At 48.7% G+C, this 20,109-nt stretch overlaps 1 protein-coding gene across 1 annotated transcript; it reads right to left on the reverse strand.

The window, feature by feature from the left end:
• Positions 1–212: 212 nt before the first annotated feature.
• Dpck (Dephospho-CoA kinase) lies at positions 213–7,891 on the reverse strand. The gene is made up of 5 exons (XM_037237309.1): positions 7,787–7,891; positions 7,043–7,169; positions 5,389–5,592; positions 2,462–2,549; positions 213–1,561 (listed from the first exon to the last, which is right to left on the reverse strand). Exons 2-5 carry the CDS (start codon positions 7,152–7,154, stop codon positions 1,270–1,272), a joined length of 696 nt encoding a protein of 231 aa, XP_037093204.1. The 5' UTR covers positions 7,155–7,169; positions 7,787–7,891; the 3' UTR covers positions 213–1,269.
• Between the last annotated feature and the right edge of the window lie 12,218 nt (positions 7,892–20,109).

The following is a 20,109-nucleotide window of genomic DNA, read 5'->3' on the forward strand; positions in this document are numbered from 1 at the left end:
CTGCCACCAACGGCGTCGCTCCTTCGCGCAGCGAAACGAGCAGGAAGTGGTGGAGTTAGGATATACGCAACACAAATGTTAGTCTTCTGTGTTGTGTGCAACCGTCAATGACAAGGCTGCACGCTTCCTTTGAGGCAGCGTGTGGTACCAGGTATTTTTTATATACGCTTTTCTGTCCTGACTAAACACATGAACATGAGTTAAACAACAAGTAGATCGTAGCATAACATTTATTTCAGAAAAGACCCCACACAAATCAGTAGCAAACGCATCTATTAGCAATCAATGCTGTAGGCTTCAACGTTCTCTCATCAATCAGTTTGCTACAGTTTTCTGGCAAAGATATCATATAAAGAGGCTGCGTGTTCCACGATTAGAATCCTTTATGCCAGCGCGTTAAAACCATACTAAAGAATGCGCCGTTCCTATCTAAGAAGATACGTCCCGCATACGGAGCACCTATTGTTTGACGCTTCGGCTATGATTCTACTAGAGGCGTATGTCGGCGAAAAGCACCCCGCCGTCGTGTCTGGTCAAAGGTTGCCGGTAGGCTGTTGGTCCCTGCTCGTAGTGAAGGGTGGGAGAGACCTCGAGACCATCCGTCTCCGATTAGAGAATGCTGGGCTGAGCGCCAGAGCCGCTGGAACACGAGCACGCCAACAGACCCCTTCTAAATCGCGCCAATCTCAGACAGTTGGTGTACCCACCATGCCACCGTGCCGCGGCCCCCACCCATGACAGCACTAACCGCATTAACTTGACCCGGCGTTGGCAACTCTGAGTCAGGTCAAGTCAAGTCCTGCGCGTGGCACGAGCCGTCATTGCATCGCCCGTCTCTCACCCTGACGGGAAGGGTGATTCACCACAGGGAATCAGATCCCGCACCTCCCAGACGTGCGGCCTGACACCGCGCTGCCGCCACCCCCACTGTGCGCGCCGCAACGGGATGACATGATGGATGTCACACTAGGTCCTCAAGTTCAAATACAGTTCATCATTGGCCTCAACGTCTCGGAGGAAAAAAGGTTCACGTCAAGTCTGTTCACGACGAAGCAGAACGGAGGGCGGGCGACAACATACACACGACATCGCACACATTTCGTTAAACTACCCTTTCCACGAGTATCAGTACAGGCCATGTCATCAGCACACCCAGGCTACACATCCAGACGCCCGCCCGAGCACACCTGAGCAAAACGAGACGCGAGTCCACCCCGGTCCGGCGCCCGCTCCCAGCTGGGCCCGCGTCATCAGAGGGGAGGGGGGACGTCACCGCGTCGACCTGCGCACCGAGCTAAGCCAGAGCGCCAGCGTAGCGCAGCCAACCACCAGCAGCAGCAGCAGCGCGCGCAGTCGCCAGTGCGCGCGGCTGGTGCGCAGCACCGACAGCACGCCGTCCACCTGGCGCGCAGTGTCGGCCAACGAGCCCGAGTTCTCGATCACGAAGTGGGCGTTGTCGCGCTTGACGCGAAGCGGCAACTGGGCTTCGATACGGCGCCGACAGTCGGCCTCCGCCTCCCCGGAGCGCGCCACCAGCCGCTGCAGCTGCACGTCCTCCTCGCTGGCGAAACACCGGGGTTACCGGAGGACACCGGGGGGCACCAGAGGTCGACGACGCGGGGGATGCACGCGCCACAACCGGAAACGGGGGAAAGCCTGCACACGCGGGGACCTGCAACAACTGCAGCGTCGGATTCCAACCCATTGTATAAAAGCGCGCATTGTCAAGAAGCGTCACAGAGCCATTGATATAGCAAGATAGGAGGAATTCACTGTACCATCACATACAAGATGCTGATGCTTGCGGACTATGACATGCTTGTATGACATGACTCCTCAGATCCTCGAAGGATCTGAGGGGAGGGGAGTTGGAATCAAGACGTATGCGGAGAAAAGCGAATTTATCACTAGACGGTCTTTTGCACAGCCTCAACGTTGAAGGAGAAGGCCCACTGACAGACAAAGTTTGACCTGCATGACGTAAAACGCTACGGCACCTCTTTCTAACTGCTATACAGCTTCTTTATGCCGGCACTTATGCAGACACTTTTACTCTTTCATAACTCTGCAAGGTTTTAGCCCAGGCCTGGGATCGCGTCCAACATGGTCCCTATGGGAAGGCGAGTACATCACGGGTGCATATGAAACACGGCATCACTTGGGGCCGGAGCGTAGTCGCTAGGTCGGCTGAGTAGGCCGGTGTGGACGAGGGCAGTCATCCCGCTGCTGCACAGCTGTATGGGCTGAACTGACACTTTTGGGACCACTGTTCCCGCTTCCTCGGCATCTTTTCACATTACTGGCATGCCCCACCTCTGCTATGTTTTGACCGCGTGACATGTAATTGCTTTCACACCAACGCCTTAACACGCATACTACATGACAACGCCAGCCCATGGCCGACAAAGCCCAAGACCCGCCACTTGTGTCAAATGAGGAAGGAAAGTCCGTGGACACTTACCAGGATACTACAACTATTTTTTCCATGTAGTCAACAGCTACTCCGCTTTCGAACAGCAAGGGCAAATCTAGAACCGCGAAGGAATGACCTGAAATGGTGAAAGATACAAGCATCATACAAAAAATCCGATTACTTACACAGATCGCAACTTTTTCTGCCCAGTCAGCTTGAAACGCACAGATCTTTCAGTCACCCCGGTCTGGGCAAAGCAAATGCATTTCGCAAAGATAGATAGTTGATGTCTCCACAGGATTACGTTGAAAGGTAGGGCACCAACCACCTGTCTCATATGTCATGACCTTTCAAATGTTTCGTCTAAGGGGGTGGGGGGGGGGGGGCATAATTCGGGTCGAAATGAAGGGAATGTTCCACATTTGAAGATACTGAAGCAAAATCAGATATGACGAAATGAGTTCACTTACAAGTATTGGTATGCTGTTAAGCGGAAGGAATTGATGTAGATGAGACAGTTTCTTCTTTTTAGTACATGTGCTCCTCAACGCGTCATTGTTTGATTTTGTCAATGTACCTTACACCACATTGATTGAGAGCCAAGATATCTAAAATCGTGCTCACGACTGCCAAATCTGAAGTACTCCACAGTGATATATTTTTGGCCTTGATCGCCGCATGGCTAATGGAATGAGAGGATCTGAATGGTGTTATCATGACGTCATAGATGCCTGGGTGACTTAAGAAATAGTATACCCGAAACAGTCTGCACATTTCCGCGGGCGTGTAACTCAGAAACTTGAGGGGTTTAAGTCCTAAGGACGGGACTATGAACTGCACTGAATGATCTTCAATATGTCTATTTCAGCTTAAAACCCACACAAATGTGGAACACTCCCTTTAATGCATACGTACGCGGCTTAACCGGGCGTGTCCCATTAAAAACGCAGTCGGTTCCCTCCATATCTTCCTCACATATCCCCGCCCAAAATGGCTATTTCTGATACATTTTTTCTCGGACACCTTGCTCGTTACAGAAGACATATCGTCTTTCAGACCAGTTGGTTTGGTTTAGCCCCGTGCTCAAAGCATTTGTTTGCTTGGGGAGTTCTGTTACGACCAGCAAGACCGTAAGTCGAGTGAGTCTCGACGTCCGCTGGAAATTTTGCACCTTCGGCGGTCCGACGCGGCTACACATGCTTTTGTCGGGTTTAAATATTTGCAAATGCTGATCGTACCACGAAGATGCTTTCGGCAATAAATACATAATTATTTACATTCGTGTGGTAGTATTTTCCTAACACTTCAATGCCGGCTGCTTCATCACGAGGCGTACATTTGCAACGCTGCAATGTCCCCACTGTTTACTTTCCTATTTGATTAGCATATGGAAGGTAACATTTTGAAATCGCAACACGCTTGAAAAAAACGCGGGTTAAAAAGAGGCCCACATTTCGGTGAATAGGCAGAGCAGGTGGAGGTGTGCTATCGGCCGTGCACACCTCCATTGAGTGATATAGTGTAAGCTAATACACCGTCTACAAAAAGGCGAGCGATCCCACCACTGTAAGACCATAAGTGTTTCGGTACATGTTCGCGAAGGAAACACTGTCACGCTGTCCCAAAGCGGCACAAAATTACAATACACAGTGGTCTATACTCATGCAGATTATTTCATAGAATTTATATAGACAGGAAAGCCAGTTTGTTCTAACCAATATCCACCAGAAATACTACCGTTTTCCCACAACAAATAACACACCGTCTACAAATAGGTCAGCGATCCCACCACTGCAACACCAGAAGTGTTTCGGTACAAGATCGCGAAAGAAACATTGTCACGCTGTATCCAAGCGGTACAAAATACAATACACTGTGGTCTATACTCATACAGATTATATCATGGAATTTATATAGGCATGAAAAGCAGTTTGTTCTAACCAATATCCACCCAAAGTGCCACCGTTTTCCCACAACATAGTCACACTAATTAAGAGAGTAAGTCATTTCGCATTCCTCCATCTGCCCCTGCTGAACTAACGAAAGGAAGACATTTTGGAGCATTCTTAAGTGACATCAGTATGGCGTCCCAAAGGCGACCGGCTGCATTCGGCCCCGTTCGTGCATCATCCACATGGTGATAACATTCACGAACGTCGCCACTTCGCTGATCCCATGCCGCAAAAAGCGTCTTACTAATCATCGAATTATATTTATCATAACTCAAATGAGATTGATCGCATGACGTAAATCGCATAGTGAACTGCGGTCAGAATACTTTATTCCAAATGTTTGACTCGTGAATTTCGGCGGGTCCACGGCGTAGGCGCATTCAATACAGTTCTGTCGGCCGTCAGCAACGTCTCCGTCTGGACATCGCCAATGCTGCGAATTGGTAAACCATTCCAACTGAGTGGTTGGCCGCCTGGAGACTTTACTTCGTTGCTATGTTGCAATGCTGAGCGCGCAACAGCGCTGTTCACGGCTTTGGCCAAGGTTCTATCCCTGAAGTCTAGTCACAAGGAGTTTCATGATGTGTGCTGCGGGTGACTCGGTCGCACTTTCTGCTGGCATGCAGTGATTAACTACTGCCTACGTAATGTATTATTTTAATGTATTGTTGTGACAGTCTCTGAAGGTGGCACTCTCCCTTGCAGGGTACTGTCATACACAGCGCCTGTTTCAGGCATAATACATTAGATTTTCACAGGGCTATTGATTGCGACCAAAGAGGCCTCTTTGAGTGGATGGGAAACAAGCGTGTCCGTGTTTCCTGAACTCCATACGAATATCACCTGCCGCAGTCTGATCTAATGCATTATTTTCTTCATCAGGAATTCCTGCTTACTTTTATCAACCACCGCCGCGTTGTCGAAGGTACATGTATGGCTACATAACCCATGCATGTTCAAAATAAAGTATCCAAGCCCAAATTAGGCCCCCCCCCCCCCCCCTCCAGCTTGCACAGTTCTTACCCTGCAGGAAAAGCTTTAATGTTTCCCAAATCATCAGCCGCTGTATTTTGCCATGTGTAATGCGATTGAGTTGGCGACGTTTTTCCGTGTCGCGGAAGATGACTCTGCCCAGAGCAGCGCGGTCCAGCTCGCCACTGTCCAGGAAGACCGCTGGGCCGAAGGCGTCTCGGATCTGGCGCCAGGCCTTCCTCCCGGGCTCAACAACTGAAATCAGTCAAAATGTGGTGACCTAATGTAGACGACCTATCAGTTTTCCATTTTTTGATGTGTAAAAGCCAGCCTGGAGTTGTACATCAATCGCATAGCGTTGCAAAGCGCATGATTATACATTCGACAACTGACAAGTTTCAGAACTCATGTACTCAGGAACGGGGAAAAAATGACTATCATGTCTTTACCTTTTAGGCATTCATTTGATTTATCGGTCTATTAATCTAATTTAGGCACGTGTACCTGCGCACCAAGTCATCATACTTGCAGCTACGCAAGTCATGAACTAAAAGTATGGAAGAGTAAAATAAGATGTAACAATGGGAGGGCCTCAACAGAAGCTGTTAATAACGCCAAGATTTGAGTTTATGAGGACCGATAAACACAAACCTTCACCATTTGATGTCACTTGGTCGCTAACCTATCATTACCAGAAGATAGTGACCTGGGATCACTCAAAAGGTCACCAAAACTGTAGAAGCGGAAGAACACCTTGCAGACAACACCAAACCTCATACATCTGATTTGCCAGACGCACAGCGGTTAACGAAGACGCGTTAAGCACTGTACTATCTGCACCCTCCATGAAAGTGTTACCGGTCGATGCGCCAGAGTCAACATCCCAAATTTTCCAGAACATGTTGATCTCGGAACAGGTCGAAGGAAACCAAAAACACCCAAAACCACATTAACTGCAGACAGCCCCATGCTCTGAGCCCTAGGGACTGAGCCTAAGCAAAAAACCTACCAATTGATGCACATTGTTACTCAATAACCAAGCATTGCTGGAATATAGTGACCTTGGGTCAGGTCGAAGTTTACAACAGATTTTGCACTGATCGATCCCATAGGCACAGAGCATGAGGGGTTCTTAGCAAGGTGATTTATGTCCAGTTCAGGTGTCTTGGTGACCTTTGACCTGATGATCTGCTGTCATGTTCCATAGAGAATAGGTCACTGACCATGGTAAATCAAATGGTTAAGCTACTGTGTCACTTGGTTCCATAGGCTCAGAGCACAGGGTCACCTGCAGCCAAGTTTGGTGATTTTGGGGCATCTTTACTGACCTTTGACCCAGCCAAATGTCACTATGTTCTGGAAATGTCAGGATATTGACCATGACATATCAACTGGTGCAGGTTTTGTAGTGATCTACCCAATATGCTTAGGGCATGCAGCTGTCTGCAAACTAATTTTTCTAGATTTTGGCCTTTTTGGTGATCTTTGACCTGACCCAAGCTTGTCATCTTCTGGAAAGGGTAGGTTGTCGGCCAAGGAACATGAAATAGTGAAGCTTTGGTGTTGATCGGTCCCATGGCCTCAGAGCATGGTGTTCTTGACAGGTTTTGTCAGCTGTGTGTGTCAACCGTACCCCACAACAACATTGTGGATCTTTGTTTGTCTAAAAGCCGGCCATGCATGTAATAATGGAATATACACATACCTTTTCTAGCCATAACATCAGCATCAACAACTGGAACTCCTCTGTCTTGTAGTAATCGGGAAACTGTACTTTTACCAGTTGCAATGCCACCAGTTAAACCAACCAAGAACATTTTTGGTATGCTGACCTGAAAAGATGTAAATTGTCAAATCAAATGAAAGAAGGATGCAGCAAGAACTGGTCACAAACATGCATGTGAAAGCTGAAAAACATCCTCTAAAATCAAGAATTAACCTCCCTCACATCTCAAAAATCAACACCCTCCCCATACAATAAACACATCACATAAACAGGATGTGATGTAAAATGCTGGCAGCCTCATATTTAACATGCAAAGGGTCCTGTAAGTCAGGGGCAAGACATTGATTTCAATATTTTTTGTAAGTCCAAGGCAAGAGTGGCTTAATTCATAATATCATCACAAAACAGTATGCATTTGCAGTTGGTCCATGGGAAATATTGTAAGAATAGTACACTATCTCATGAGGCACCCAGCAGTACCCAAGCAACATGTGTGCTGGGCGGGGACTGTACAATCAGTTACACCGTCATATACCAACAAAAGATTGTGCAGTGGGGTAAGATAAGCTTGGTCACGCCATAAGTTGTGCGGTGAGGTTCAGAAAGGCCTTATGTGTATCGATATCGGTATCACTTATCAGGTACATTTGTGGTCATCTGTAAGGCAACACGGTCAAACGTGAATACCACGGATACTACATATAACCCAAAACCTTCACTTACAATGTCTCCAGTATCGTTAGAACGCACACCCAACTAAGCCGAAGGCACAGACGCCCATGTATGCTCCACTTATCAGGACCATGGGAGAGCATAGGCTTCCCTCCTTATTTTCTTTTTAATTCACACTCGAAACATCCGCGGCGTTTTCACACCAATAAAAGGGTACCAAATCCTTGGTCGGCCAAAACGCGCAGAACAAAATTGCACCCATGGACGGACGTCGAAGAAGAGGAGTTCTTTTCAAGTTAGGGCTTCCCAGGACGAAACAACACTACACGACGCTCCGAGGACTTGCCCAGCTGGAAGAGCCTCTCTCTGTTACTGTGATGAAGCGCCCCAGCATCCTTACATCGCGCCGCCGACCGATGGCATGTCAAATGAGTGTGAAGCAGAAGCCCCCGCCTTCATATAATTCAAATGAATCGCACGCCTAGACTGGTCTGTATTAGGACGCAGCGCGGGTTATGACCCCTAGTCACCCCGTGACACCCGACTCTCGCTCGGCTGGCGGTCGGTTATATTGGAAGCCAGCCGCGCCGACGGCTGCTCTTGCCTGCCACGAACGCAATGCGAGACTGGAGACTTGGAATACAACCGTCAGCCGAAACAGAGACGGCTGCCAGTCGTCTCTATTTCGTTCCTCGCCTACATGAGCCAAGTCCACCACTGTCGTCAACACCATACGCGGGCTCGGTGCGCTCATTAGGTCTAGCGTGTGCGCAGGTGGAGAGGCTGAGTTGTCGTCCAAGTGTACGTAATGTGTGTTACTTTGTGGCGAAACAGATACTTGTCACCTCGGTTTTCCTATATTCATTCTTTAAAGCTTCATTCCTAGTGTCTAATCATACTTTCTTCACAGAGTTTCCTTGTGTACACACAAACCCCTCGGGCCCTTCGTGCCCTTCATCCTTTCAATCGGGTCCTTGATCGTCGGTCTCGAAGAGCCCGTCAGTCCCTCTTCGGCCTCCAACAGTGCTCCTGGATGACTCGGGATCCCTTGCCGACGCAGGGCCTCTGTCAGGCACTGTAGGCCCCTGACCGACACAGGGCCCCTCATTGGCTCAGGGGCCAGACCAATGTAAATCACGGGCCGTGGCCTTGCCCCTGCTTGGGAAATGCAGCCTCAGGCCCCACGCGGCACGGAGCTTACTGTTCGGTGCTGGTGGTGTCTGAGCAACATAGAGGCCCTCATTGACTACGGATTCCCCCAATCGGCGCAAAAGGCCCGCTGGTTGGTACTTGCGGGCCCGGCCCGCGGGCCTGGGACCCCTAACATTAAAGGGTTGACCTCCGGCCAACCCTTCAGGTTCTTAATCGTCGGTCCCGAGGGGCCAGAATGGCCCCTCGGGACCGAAGCCTACGCCTTTACGCCGAGCTTTTACGCTTTTGGCGTTTAATCGTGTATCGGATGTTAGGATGTGGGAGCTCGCATTAGCTACTATTATGGACATCTTTTTATGACAGTGTCTGTACAGATTTGGATAATTTTCTGGATTCGCGTTTCTTGGATTTCAGATGGAAGTTTTTGTTTATCCCTGCTCAGCCTTTTTCACTCGCGTTTGATATTTCTGGACACAAAATGGGTGGGGTCAACGTAATGTAATAAATATAGCTGGTTTAATGCGGCCCTTGCCTAGCCTTCGGCAGAAAGCAATCTTCCTTCGGATGTGACGCTACATCCGTTGATGAAAAAGACATTGCGTTAGCAACAAAAAAAAAGCAATAAAAAGGCTAGGCATGATGCATTCACGATGCACCTGGAGGTCGGATCCAAAATCAAAAGGGCTGATATCAGGGGCGTAGTTTTCCATTCAGCTTGAGAAGGCCAAGACCCCCCCCCCCCCTCCCCAATTTCCGGAGAAGCGCGTCCAACCATGCGAGAAACCACTTTTTGTGTATTTCGGGAATATGTTTAACCATTTTCTCCTGCTCAGCCACTCCCCTTCAACTTATCTGGCAAAAGTCGCCCTTGGTGGTGACTGGTATACACAGGTGTACCCACGTCTCCGAGATTGGGGGACCGATCAGGAATGGGGATCAAACTAGAATCAGGAGAGGACAACCGAACCCGAGAATGGCATGTCAAGGAAAGGACAAACTGGCATCGAGAAGAGGAGCAAGACTTCATCTACCAATCAGTTTCCTTCCACCTGGGAGCATGGGATGGCAACAGGGCGCATAAAATCTATTGGAAATGAGGTAGTATTAGCTGGGCAGCCTTCCCTCCCTCCCCCTCTGTTCATATGCTTGTGCAAAAGCCAGGTCATTATAATATTGACTTTAGGAACGTCATGTCGTTAATTTATAGCTGTAACGCCACAAAGTGATGGTGATTGCGTCATTTGGGGATGGCGACATACATTTAAGGGAAAGGCTTTCTAGGGAAAGCGACATACATTGTCGCACACCATTTTACGGAGCGCTTGCGGCTGCAAAGGCCATTAAGTGCTCAAGGGTCATGTCGCAACCGGGTTCAAGCCCGGGCCCCACGTGGGGGCCCACCGCTCGGCTACCTAGCACTCAAGACTAGTGTTACTGCAGCGCACGCAGATTCTGTATCAAATGGTCATTCGGCCAAGCCTGTGAGACACAGCCACAGTGGGACACGGGGGAGTGTACAGCTGCGCCTAAACAGCACACGTTCTGCTGACTAAGTCAGCCAGCGAAGGCCAGCTTTCAAGCACTGTTCTCCGGATGGTCCCCTCGGCGCAGCTTTCGTTGCACTTTCCAGAATCCTCCATGAAGCCATTGTTATTGTAGCTGCCACTGTTAGATTTCGCCATATTTCCCGCTGCTCCAATGGATTTGGGCTGTTCTCTACGATCAGTCCCAAAAATACTTCATAAAAATGCTGTATTCCCCAGCAGCAGGCCGATTCGCTTCAACGTGGCTACGCATTCCACGGGTCCCCTCACGTACCCTTCGCAACTTATTATTCACTCAACCCGTGCGCCCTGTTCTTCATACCGAGAGCTGGAGCCAGATATACACATCGTCACTGTGGTTCACCTTTTTCGCCGCAACAAGTGAAAGGCCTGAAGCTGAGGCTGATGGGGCTATTGCCGGTGGCCTCTTAACTGCGGCGCGGGCGCTTTCCTTTGATCTACATACAACTCTCATTGGTACTGTTTCATGCCACCGATGCCACCGATGCCATCGGTACCATTGTGACGTCGAAAAAATACAGGATTGTCGCCCCTTGGGTACAGTCAATTTGTGAGGAGAATAATGCAAACATCGATTCATAAAATGATGATAACTGGTCATGCTATCGTTGAGAAGGTGACACGTCTGGGGAGGGGGTGGTGTAGCGGCGCGAGGTCAACATCCAAAAAAGTGAGGTCACCGACAGGTGGCACCAACGAGTGTTGTGGTGTGCGAGAGGTGTTACGTGTCTGGTAGAACCGTGCGCGTCTCGAGGGGCTAGTTCGTTGTTTTTATGTTGGCCAATAGTATAAGTACTTTGTCTACAAATAGCTGATGGCTAATGTAGCTATTGTTTGGCGGTTCATATCATGTTGCCAATCATAACTAAGCAGATTGTTGCTGCCATAAGGTGATACAGCTGTCCCGAGCCATGGCGTTATAATCGAACAACACCATCACAAGGCTCGCGTCGACCCATTCGGTGGCCATACACCCGTTTGGCAAGATCTTGGCAAGTGGTTTGCTCCTTTTGCATCCCTCAGTCAAGGATTCCTTTCGCGCATTGTTGATCTCGTCGCTTTCACATTCGCGCTAGCTCCAAAGACGCCTTTTCGCTTAAGTTTTGTTGTTCTCTTCTCGCTCCCCCAGTATGGGAAAGCGAAGCAATGTAAGAAGGATGACACTGACACGGACTGGAACTCGGCCTCTGACATCGATAATTCTCTGGATATAGACGACGGAAGTGCCGCTAGCCCCGCTTTGGCCACCACTTCGCCCGATGACCTTCGAGCGTCCCAGGCCGATTCCATTGTGGTCCATACACTTCTGCCGCGGTGTCTGGACAGCAGCCGTTTCCGTCCAACGCCCCCGGTTCCGACTCTCCCTCGTCTTTGATCACTCCGGTGCCTGCTCGCCCTGATGCTGACCCTTGCTCGACAATGACCAGTGTTCGCCTGCCTTCTGAGCCAATTCTGGATCCTCTTGGATCGTACGTTGTCGTGCAACCTTGTGATGAAAATGTGTCTTTTCGGAAGACCAACGTTTTCTGGCCATCAAAGTAAATTCAGGCTGTCTGCGGCCCATGCGACCTGAAAATTGAAGCACGTGCAAGCGGGTCACTCGTCATCAAAACAACCACTCACGCACAGGCCGGGGCTCTTCTCAAAACAACGAAATTCTGTGGAAAGCATGTCAAGGTTGTGGTGACCCAGGACATCATGCCAGTTCATCACAATGTCCTGTATGGAAGCGAGAGAAAGAGATATGTGCAATCAGGGCAACAACAGGTGTGTCATATCCCCAGGCACGGCGCACCGTGTAATCACGAATGTCACTGCAGCCCAACAAAACATATGCACCGGCAGCAAAAGTCACCATGACCACCTGCGGAACACAGACCGGCTCTATTCCCCAACTGCCTCCTCTGCAGATTCCCAACCACCACACCTCTGTTTCAACTGAGTCGAACACGCAGACCAGACGAGAGGTACTGTGGAGCCGCCCCTGGCTGGGCGTTCGGACGCTCAGGTGTCCGTGCACTCCCGTCTCCAGCCTGGCCGGCGTTCCAGCCTTCCGGCTATGCGTGGTCCGCGTGCGGATCAAGTCGTTCGGCGCTCCAGGCCCCCCCCCCCCCCCCCCGGCTACGAACGGTCAGCAGCCGGGTCCCTCTGGCCGCCGCCCGAACGGCCCCTCCCCTCCCCCTGCACAACACCTACAACACGTCTGAGTGAAGACCGCCGGTCCCGCCCCCCTGTGAGGGTGGCCATGGGACGGCTTCAGTCAGTTTCGATCGGTCGATTCCCACCAACCGGTGGGAATAGATCAAACCAATACGAATGGTCTTTTGTCTTACAATGGAATTGTCGCGGTCTAATTTCAAGGTGGTCTAAAATGAAAGCATTTTTTGCAGTAGTAGCTCTCATCATTATCGCTGTACAGGAAATTCGGTTCGTCCTACTGACCCATATAACTTGAAAATGTCAAATTATTCCTTATACCGTAGTTATGACACAGCCGGTGAGCGTCGCCAAGGTGTGATGGCGCTTTATATAAAAAATGAAATAACATACATGCACCTTCCACTTATCATACGTCTACAGGCTGTTGTATGTTCTGTACAACTTAATGGCCGCAACATCGATGCATGCTCTGCGTACATTTCCCAACTTACGATTACGCGGAGCTCTCCCGGCAAGTTAACCACCTAGTTACCCATTTTAAGAAAACCCTTCTCTCATTCTCGGCAGGCGGCATTTTTTGCCACGGAGGCGGCAAAAAATGCCGCCTCCGTGGTCTTGGGGAAAGATGCTGGACTCGTAATCCAGCGGCACTGGGTACGAGTCCCAGAGTGGGCGCATTGTTTGACCCGACTGAAACGGAAAGGCCAGCTGGCAACTGGCCAACGAGGCTCAACCCAGGCCCGAGGCGTCCGTGTCGCAGCATTGTGCGGCACGTAAAACCCTCCGCATTCCTGTCCGGCGAAAGGGCGGAGGCAAAATTAGCTGTTGAACTGGACGGCACGGTTGGGTGGTGGGTTCGGGGTACACGCAACAAGCTATGCTTAGCAGGTACTCTGAATCCGAAATCACCCATACAAACCATTCGGGATAAATTTATAAAAAAAAATTCAACTGTCACAGCCCAGCTTGGAGCAACGACACCCAGGCTGTCAATCGCCGAGGACATCTTGCTGATGACTTTATTTATAGTTACAACTTAGTATTGTTAAACAAAGGAAATAACACTTACACCACTAAGCCACTGGTACAGAAACCGCCATTGGTCTATCTCTGTGCTTTCTCTCAATTGGGACTTTCTTTGATTGGATTGCAGTGTTGAGGGAGATATACACGACAGCAACCGATTTCCAATCAAACTTCACACCACTTTTGATTCATCCGCTGGCGGTCAAGTTTCATGAACATTGTTATGTCACTCAAGATCGTTACGAATCACCAGAGTAGGGTTTTAACGTTATTATACATATTATTCATGCTGCAGCGACCTCGACAATTCCACTAACTAAAGCCGCATCACGCCACATCTCAGTATCATGGCAGACGACCGAAGTTAAAAATGCTAGTGCACGTCGCAGACGTGCCTTCTGCTGCTTTCGTCGTCATCATGATGTACCTCACCTTCTTGCCCAAAATTATGAGCGTGCTCGAACCAGACGCATTATAAGGAGTGCCAAACGTCATTCTTGGCAAGCTTACATTCAACAGTTCATTGCTGTTATTTCCCTAAACCAGGTATGGGTACTGTTCGAGCACTTTCCGGAAACCGCACTTCTATTTCATTGCCCATTTTACGCATTAATAACCAAATCACTTCGGCAACACTTCTTATCACCAATGTTCTTGCTGAAAATCTTGCTCAGTGCAGCTCCTCCGGAAATTACCAACCAGGATTCGTGGATATTGCGCAAGCCCGTTTTCGTTTCCATCCAACTGCTTTGCTTCCGATAATACCGAAGACTATAATTTACCATTTTCGTTCCTGGGACTGCGATGGGCTCTAAAATCCGCCGGCAACACCTCGGTAGGTCATGATCAATCACATTATTCCTTTTCGGTAATCTTTCGGAAGATACGCTACATTTTATTTTGACAGTTTTCAATGATTTGTGGTCAATCCAAGTCTTTCTTGACGCCTGGAAAGACACCATTATTATTTCGCTTCTAAAACCGGGGAAAGACACCAAAGACCCATTAAATTATTGTCCATTTGCACTTACCAGCTGTCTAGGAAAACTTTTTGAGCGGATGGTGGTGAAGCAAACCTCTTGGATTTCAGAACGAGACTGTCTGCTCACAAAAAATATCAAAGTGGTGTTCGACACAAACGCAGCACAATAGACCACATTATCCGACTAGAAGCCGATATCAGACGTTCCTTCAAACATCGACACCACGCGACTGCTGTATTCCTGGATATTAGCCGGGCCTACGACATGGTCTTTAAACCTGCACTGATTTTCAAACAACATCAGTTAGGGTTTAAAGGTCATTTGGCGCATTCCCTTACTGGGTCTCTTACCGGCATCAGACCATTTCGTGTGAGATGCATATCCGCTGTTTCTGACACTCACCATCCAGAGAACGGCCTCTCACAGGGGAGCTGTATCTCACCGATTCCCTTTAATTTCATGATAAATGATGTATTTGACTAATTACCATTGGGCATTTCTTCTTCACTTTTCGCGGACGATAGCGCAATCTGGTGCTCGGACACTGAGTATGACCACTCGCTGCCACGGCTCCAAGCAGTCCTAAACAAGGTGCAGCAGTGTTCAGAGCGGTGTAGGTTCCGTTTCCCCGCTCCAAAATCTGTAGTTACGATTTTCAGCAAAAATTTGCGTGGCACTCCCAATTTTCGGCTTCGATTAGATGGGCATTGCATTTCCCTCGTTTCGTTCTTCGAATTTCTTGGCATCGTACTGGACCCCATATTATGAATGCGACAGCACGTGGAGCATGTTCGCTCCAAATGCCTAAAGCGACTAAATTTATTTAGATGCATGTCCGGGCTAAGATACGGTGCCGACCGCCAAACATTCTTACGTCTATACAAATCCTCAGTTCTACCCATCACTGAATATGGCTCCGTGGTATATGCAGGATGCAGCCAACACACTCTGAAACCACTATCCACCATACAAAACATGTTCTTGCGAGTTGCCCACGGAGTTCTGCGCACTTCCCCGATTTCAGCGCTTGAAGTGGACGCTCACGTCATGCATCTTGCCTTCCGACGAATGGAACACACATTGAGATACATAACAAAAGTGCGACAAAAACCCAGTCACCCAGCATTCGAATCTATACATACCTTGCATCACATTCACCATAACTACGTCGGGCCGGCAGAACATCGGTCAGGACTTACAAAAAGCCTCTCTAACCACTGTCTACTGTACCACTCTCCAGTTTGCTTTACCGCCTTGTTCCGTGCCACCTGCTTTAATAGTATCACCATGGCAGTTAGCCCCTCGGAAAGTTTTGTTTATTTTTGATGATCCCAAATGTTGTTTCATAACAAGTTATGTTCAACAATCATTAAATCGTTTGATTTCCAACAGTAGAAATAGCAGTTTTGTTTACACCGATGGCTCCAAGGCCAATAACCACACCGGATGTGCAGTAATTTGCACTGAGCATTGCCATAAAAGTTGTCGGTTACCGGATGGCACCACAGTACATTTGGCTGAATTATTTGCTCTTCTTCTTGCGTTACAGCACATTCAACAACACACACATACAACGAGGACAATGGTGATTTCTTCGGATTCAAGGACAGCTGTCTCACGACCCAGATTTCACTCGCCACCTCCTTGTTTACATCGTTAATCTCTATCACATATTACACTCACACAGAGCATGAACATCAAATTTTTATGGATTCCAGGACATAGAGGCATCATGGACAATGAACGTGCTGACCAACTAGCCAAAGAAGCTTGGACAGTCCCACACATCATGGAGATCCCCGTTGATAATGCATGTACAAAACATTCGATTCGCACACTGACAACACATTTTTAGCTACGACAAGGTACCAATACTACCAGAACACAACTTCATATCAAACCAGAAATTACTTCTTAGCCATCAGCACATCTTAAAGACCGTCTGGAGGAGAAGGTGTTGGCCTGTCTAAAAATTGGACACATTACACTCACACATAGTTACATGTACTTAAGTCACCCTCGTCCTCACTGTCAGCTGTGTGATCATTCACTTTCGGTTAAACATATTATTATTGAGTGCACCAAATATTAAAAGCAACGCAAGCAAATGCAGGCCTTTTGTCGTAAGCAAAGTTAAAAAACGTTGTTGGCTATGACCATCCTCAACTGCTTAACATTGTCTTTAACTTTCTCGGACTTACCGGCTTGCTTCAAGCGTTGTAAACATCAAAAAACGCACTTTTTTGTTCACATGCATAAGTACACCAATTTGAAATAATATCATCCAGGCGTGAAATGGCCTGAACAGGCCGAAACGCCTCAAACAAATAACGTTCCTCGTGATCCGTCCCACACCGGACGCGTTCCCCTGTCCGTCAGTCCGGGCCGGCATCACCTCGCTGCCGGCACCGATGTTTCACACCGGACCAGCACAACCAACGCGGCAGTGCTAGTCCCGGCCACTCGGCCGCAACCAGCCGGTTGACAGCACGAGTCCCGAGGCGCAGGTGATTACGCCTATGTCGCACTGTACGGGGGCTCGGGCTGTCAACTGAAGAAAACAGCAGGGCAACTACTGCCACCTTTCTCTTTTGTCGCCGAAGACAGTGACGTGCCCGACAAAGGGACACATGCGTGGTGATGTGGATTATGCAGTGACCCTGCCAACAGTTCATGCAAAAACCAATTGGGCAAAGTTTTGTTTTAATGACGACATCCCCGCTTTGCCCGATGATTTTTGGCGCAGCAACGCGTCGCACAAAGTTGGGCTGAGCAAACGAATGGTGGACGGTATATTTGCCGACATTTTGAAGCTGTATCCCCCCTCCCAGCCACCTACTCCAGCCGCTGAGAAATGGTGTGAAACTAAACACCGACAATTACGGGCAAATTCTTTTTATCGTTTTTACCCAAGGGACATGTGCCACCTCCAACTGTGTATCTGGCATCGCGCGATTTCCTGCTCAAATTCCTATCAACATGCACCGATTTCGTGACACTCCGATCCTTGCAAATCGTTTCGGTACCCGAACGAAACTTGCCACTGCAAACTATATCATGTGCACGCGCGTCAAGTTTGTTAAAACGCTCCTCGATTTATAAAGGAGAAAAGTCCGACGATTTCCTTTTAAATCAGGCTATCCTTTGATATTTTGTTCCAAGCAAATGTGTCCCACCCCAAGCAGCGTTCTGGACCCACCCTTGACGCGCATACGCGTATGCGCATCAAGGTAGTCGAGGGCCTGAGTCAAGGCGGTGGCTATATATATATATATATAGACATATAGTGCCAGGTTATGATCCTTCAATGACTGCCATTTTGTCAGACAGCATATCGCAGGACGTCGGCTGGTGTCGTAACTAGACGTCATGCTTTTTAGGCGGACAGGCGCACACTAGCCAAACAGTGCATGGACGAATGTTTGTGCGCTTGTTTGCCAGGTGACGGAGTTGAAAGCTGAAAATGCATGACAAGTAAATGTACTTGGCAGAAATTATGCGGAACGCTGTGCTGATATGCAAGGACAAGGGCACATGAGTACATATCACATGGACGTGAGTACATATCAAGTTGACTCTACCTGCAAGTCATTTTTCGGCGTGGTGACCTGGAGTGAATCATGTGCAACTTTGAAGAGAGTGGGGCAGCGAGTGCTTGCCGTTCCTGCCTTCCTTCCTTGTTCATCCTGAGTGATGAGACATGTCATCATTACATATACTTTGAGAAGGTCGTGTTATTAGTTAAAGACGGTAACCATCAACACAGAGAGCTTGCGTAATTAGAATCTGAAAGAAACACTTGTGCGAAGGTTCCGTGTTATGCGGTCCAGCAGTGAAGCTTGTAGGACATAAACCAAGTGATACAATGGGGCCGGAACACGTTATGCAAGGCATACAGCTATAATTGGCAAGCGATCTGCTCACTGAGACGAAATGAACGCACGCGCAGCTTTCAAATGCCGCTGTCCAAATGCCAACTGCGATTGTAGTTTTGCTCGACGTTCCGGAAGCTTTAAGGAGCTTGTCCTAGCCACCACCGCCAGTCCCAGATTTTCCAATATCTGACGCTATCGCTTATCAATTCTGCCACAATATTTCTAGTCTGCTCCGCTCTGCTGCCATTCAAAACCACGTCTCGTCAGAGGATCGCGCGGCTGCTTTCACGCGGTAGCAGGCACCGCCCAGAAAAAACAAGCAATCAATAACTGATCATCCTTATCACCAACTGTTTTGTCTCACGAATTACAACTTAACTGTCACTTAATATGCAAGGCTTTCCTGACAATTATCCAAGGAAATGGTTGGCGTAATGCCACGGGTGTCGATGTATATTCTTTTGAGCGGCCTCTGCCTCTCCCCCTAATATCCAGTTTGACCTCTCCAACCTTCCAGAACCTGGGCACAAACAAAACATTAGAAATGGGGGCGCAACATTTTCTCAGTTTTAAAGAAGGTCTCTAATAATACAGATACAGGAGCAAAGACAATGCAAACTGCGATACCATGTTGACTGGAGAGCAACTGACTGAGATAGTCCCACTTTTCAACATCCGCGTTCCTGCAGTGTTGAACTGAGTATGTCTTCTGGTTTTGCTTTGTGTATTTAACCATATGATCCCTATGTGTCGTGGACTTTGACCTCGTTCAGTGTTATTGGTAGGATGTGTTGCTATTACCCCGTGATGTTCCAGGTTCTACAGACCGAACAATTTGTGTTATTCTGCCACGTCTTATCGGGAAATGACAGCAAACCGGTTGACGAAACTATCGCCCAAAGATGTGACGAATTTGCTGTCCGTCTATTTTTGGAACAACCCTTGAAATGTCCTCTTTTACAACAAAACCTCACAATCAGCTGGCTAAGCCGGTAGCGGTAATCGTCCGGCAAACCAATACCAGCCGTGTCGGTAATACATATCTGACGCCAGTGCTGCGTTCCATCCCCCACAGCCCGTCTAGCGGCTACCGGCCGGCTTTTCCGCGGCCCCACACATCACCTTATGCCACGGGAGTCGATTTGTATTCCCTTGGGTAGGTCACTATCCCCCCCGCCCCCCGCTCCCACCCCCAATGTCCGCTTGCCCCCCTCCCTCAACGGTGAGTTTGGCTCCCCGACCTTCTGGAGATTTAGTGTAAGCAAAGCGTTAAAAATGGGGCTCAAAATTATACAAATTTTAGAGAAAGTTTTAAGAGATGTTTTACAGATAAAACAAACGAGGGCAATGCAAACTGTGAAGCTCTGTCCAGTGAAGTGCAGACGGTTCGGCCGGTCAGTTCCTTGTCCAGTTGAGTACAGCTGATTGAGCCGGTCAGTTTCATGTCCCGTGAAGTACCGACGGTAAAACCGGTCAGTTTCCTGTCCAGTTAAGTGCAGCTGATTAAGCCGCCGGTCGGTTTCTTGTCCAGTGAAGTACAGACGGTTAAGCCGGTCAGTTCCCTGTCCAGTTAAGTGCAGCTGATTACGCCGGTCAGTTTCCTGCCCAGTTAA

Source organism: Pollicipes pollicipes, unplaced genomic scaffold (genome assembly GCF_011947565.3).
Source record: "Pollicipes pollicipes isolate AB1234 unplaced genomic scaffold, Ppol_2.1 Scaffold_7261;HRSCAF=8764_pilon_pilon_pilon, whole genome shotgun sequence".
NCBI lineage: Eukaryota > Metazoa > Arthropoda > Thecostraca > Pollicipedomorpha > Pollicipedidae > Pollicipes > Pollicipes pollicipes.

Coding starts and splice junctions, on each gene's coding strand:
- Dpck (XM_037237309.1), bottom strand. CDS start 7,154: ATGTTCTTGGTTGGTTTAACTGGTGGCATTGCAACTGGTAAAAGTACA. Junction 5,593..7,042: donor TGATGTTATGGCTAGAAAAG/GTATGTGTATAT, acceptor GACTGATTTCAG/TTGTTGAGCCCGGGAGGAAG. Junction 2,550..5,388: donor ATTAAAGCTTTTCCTGCAGG/GTAAGAACTGTG, acceptor TCACCATTTCAG/GTCATTCCTTCGCGGTTCTA.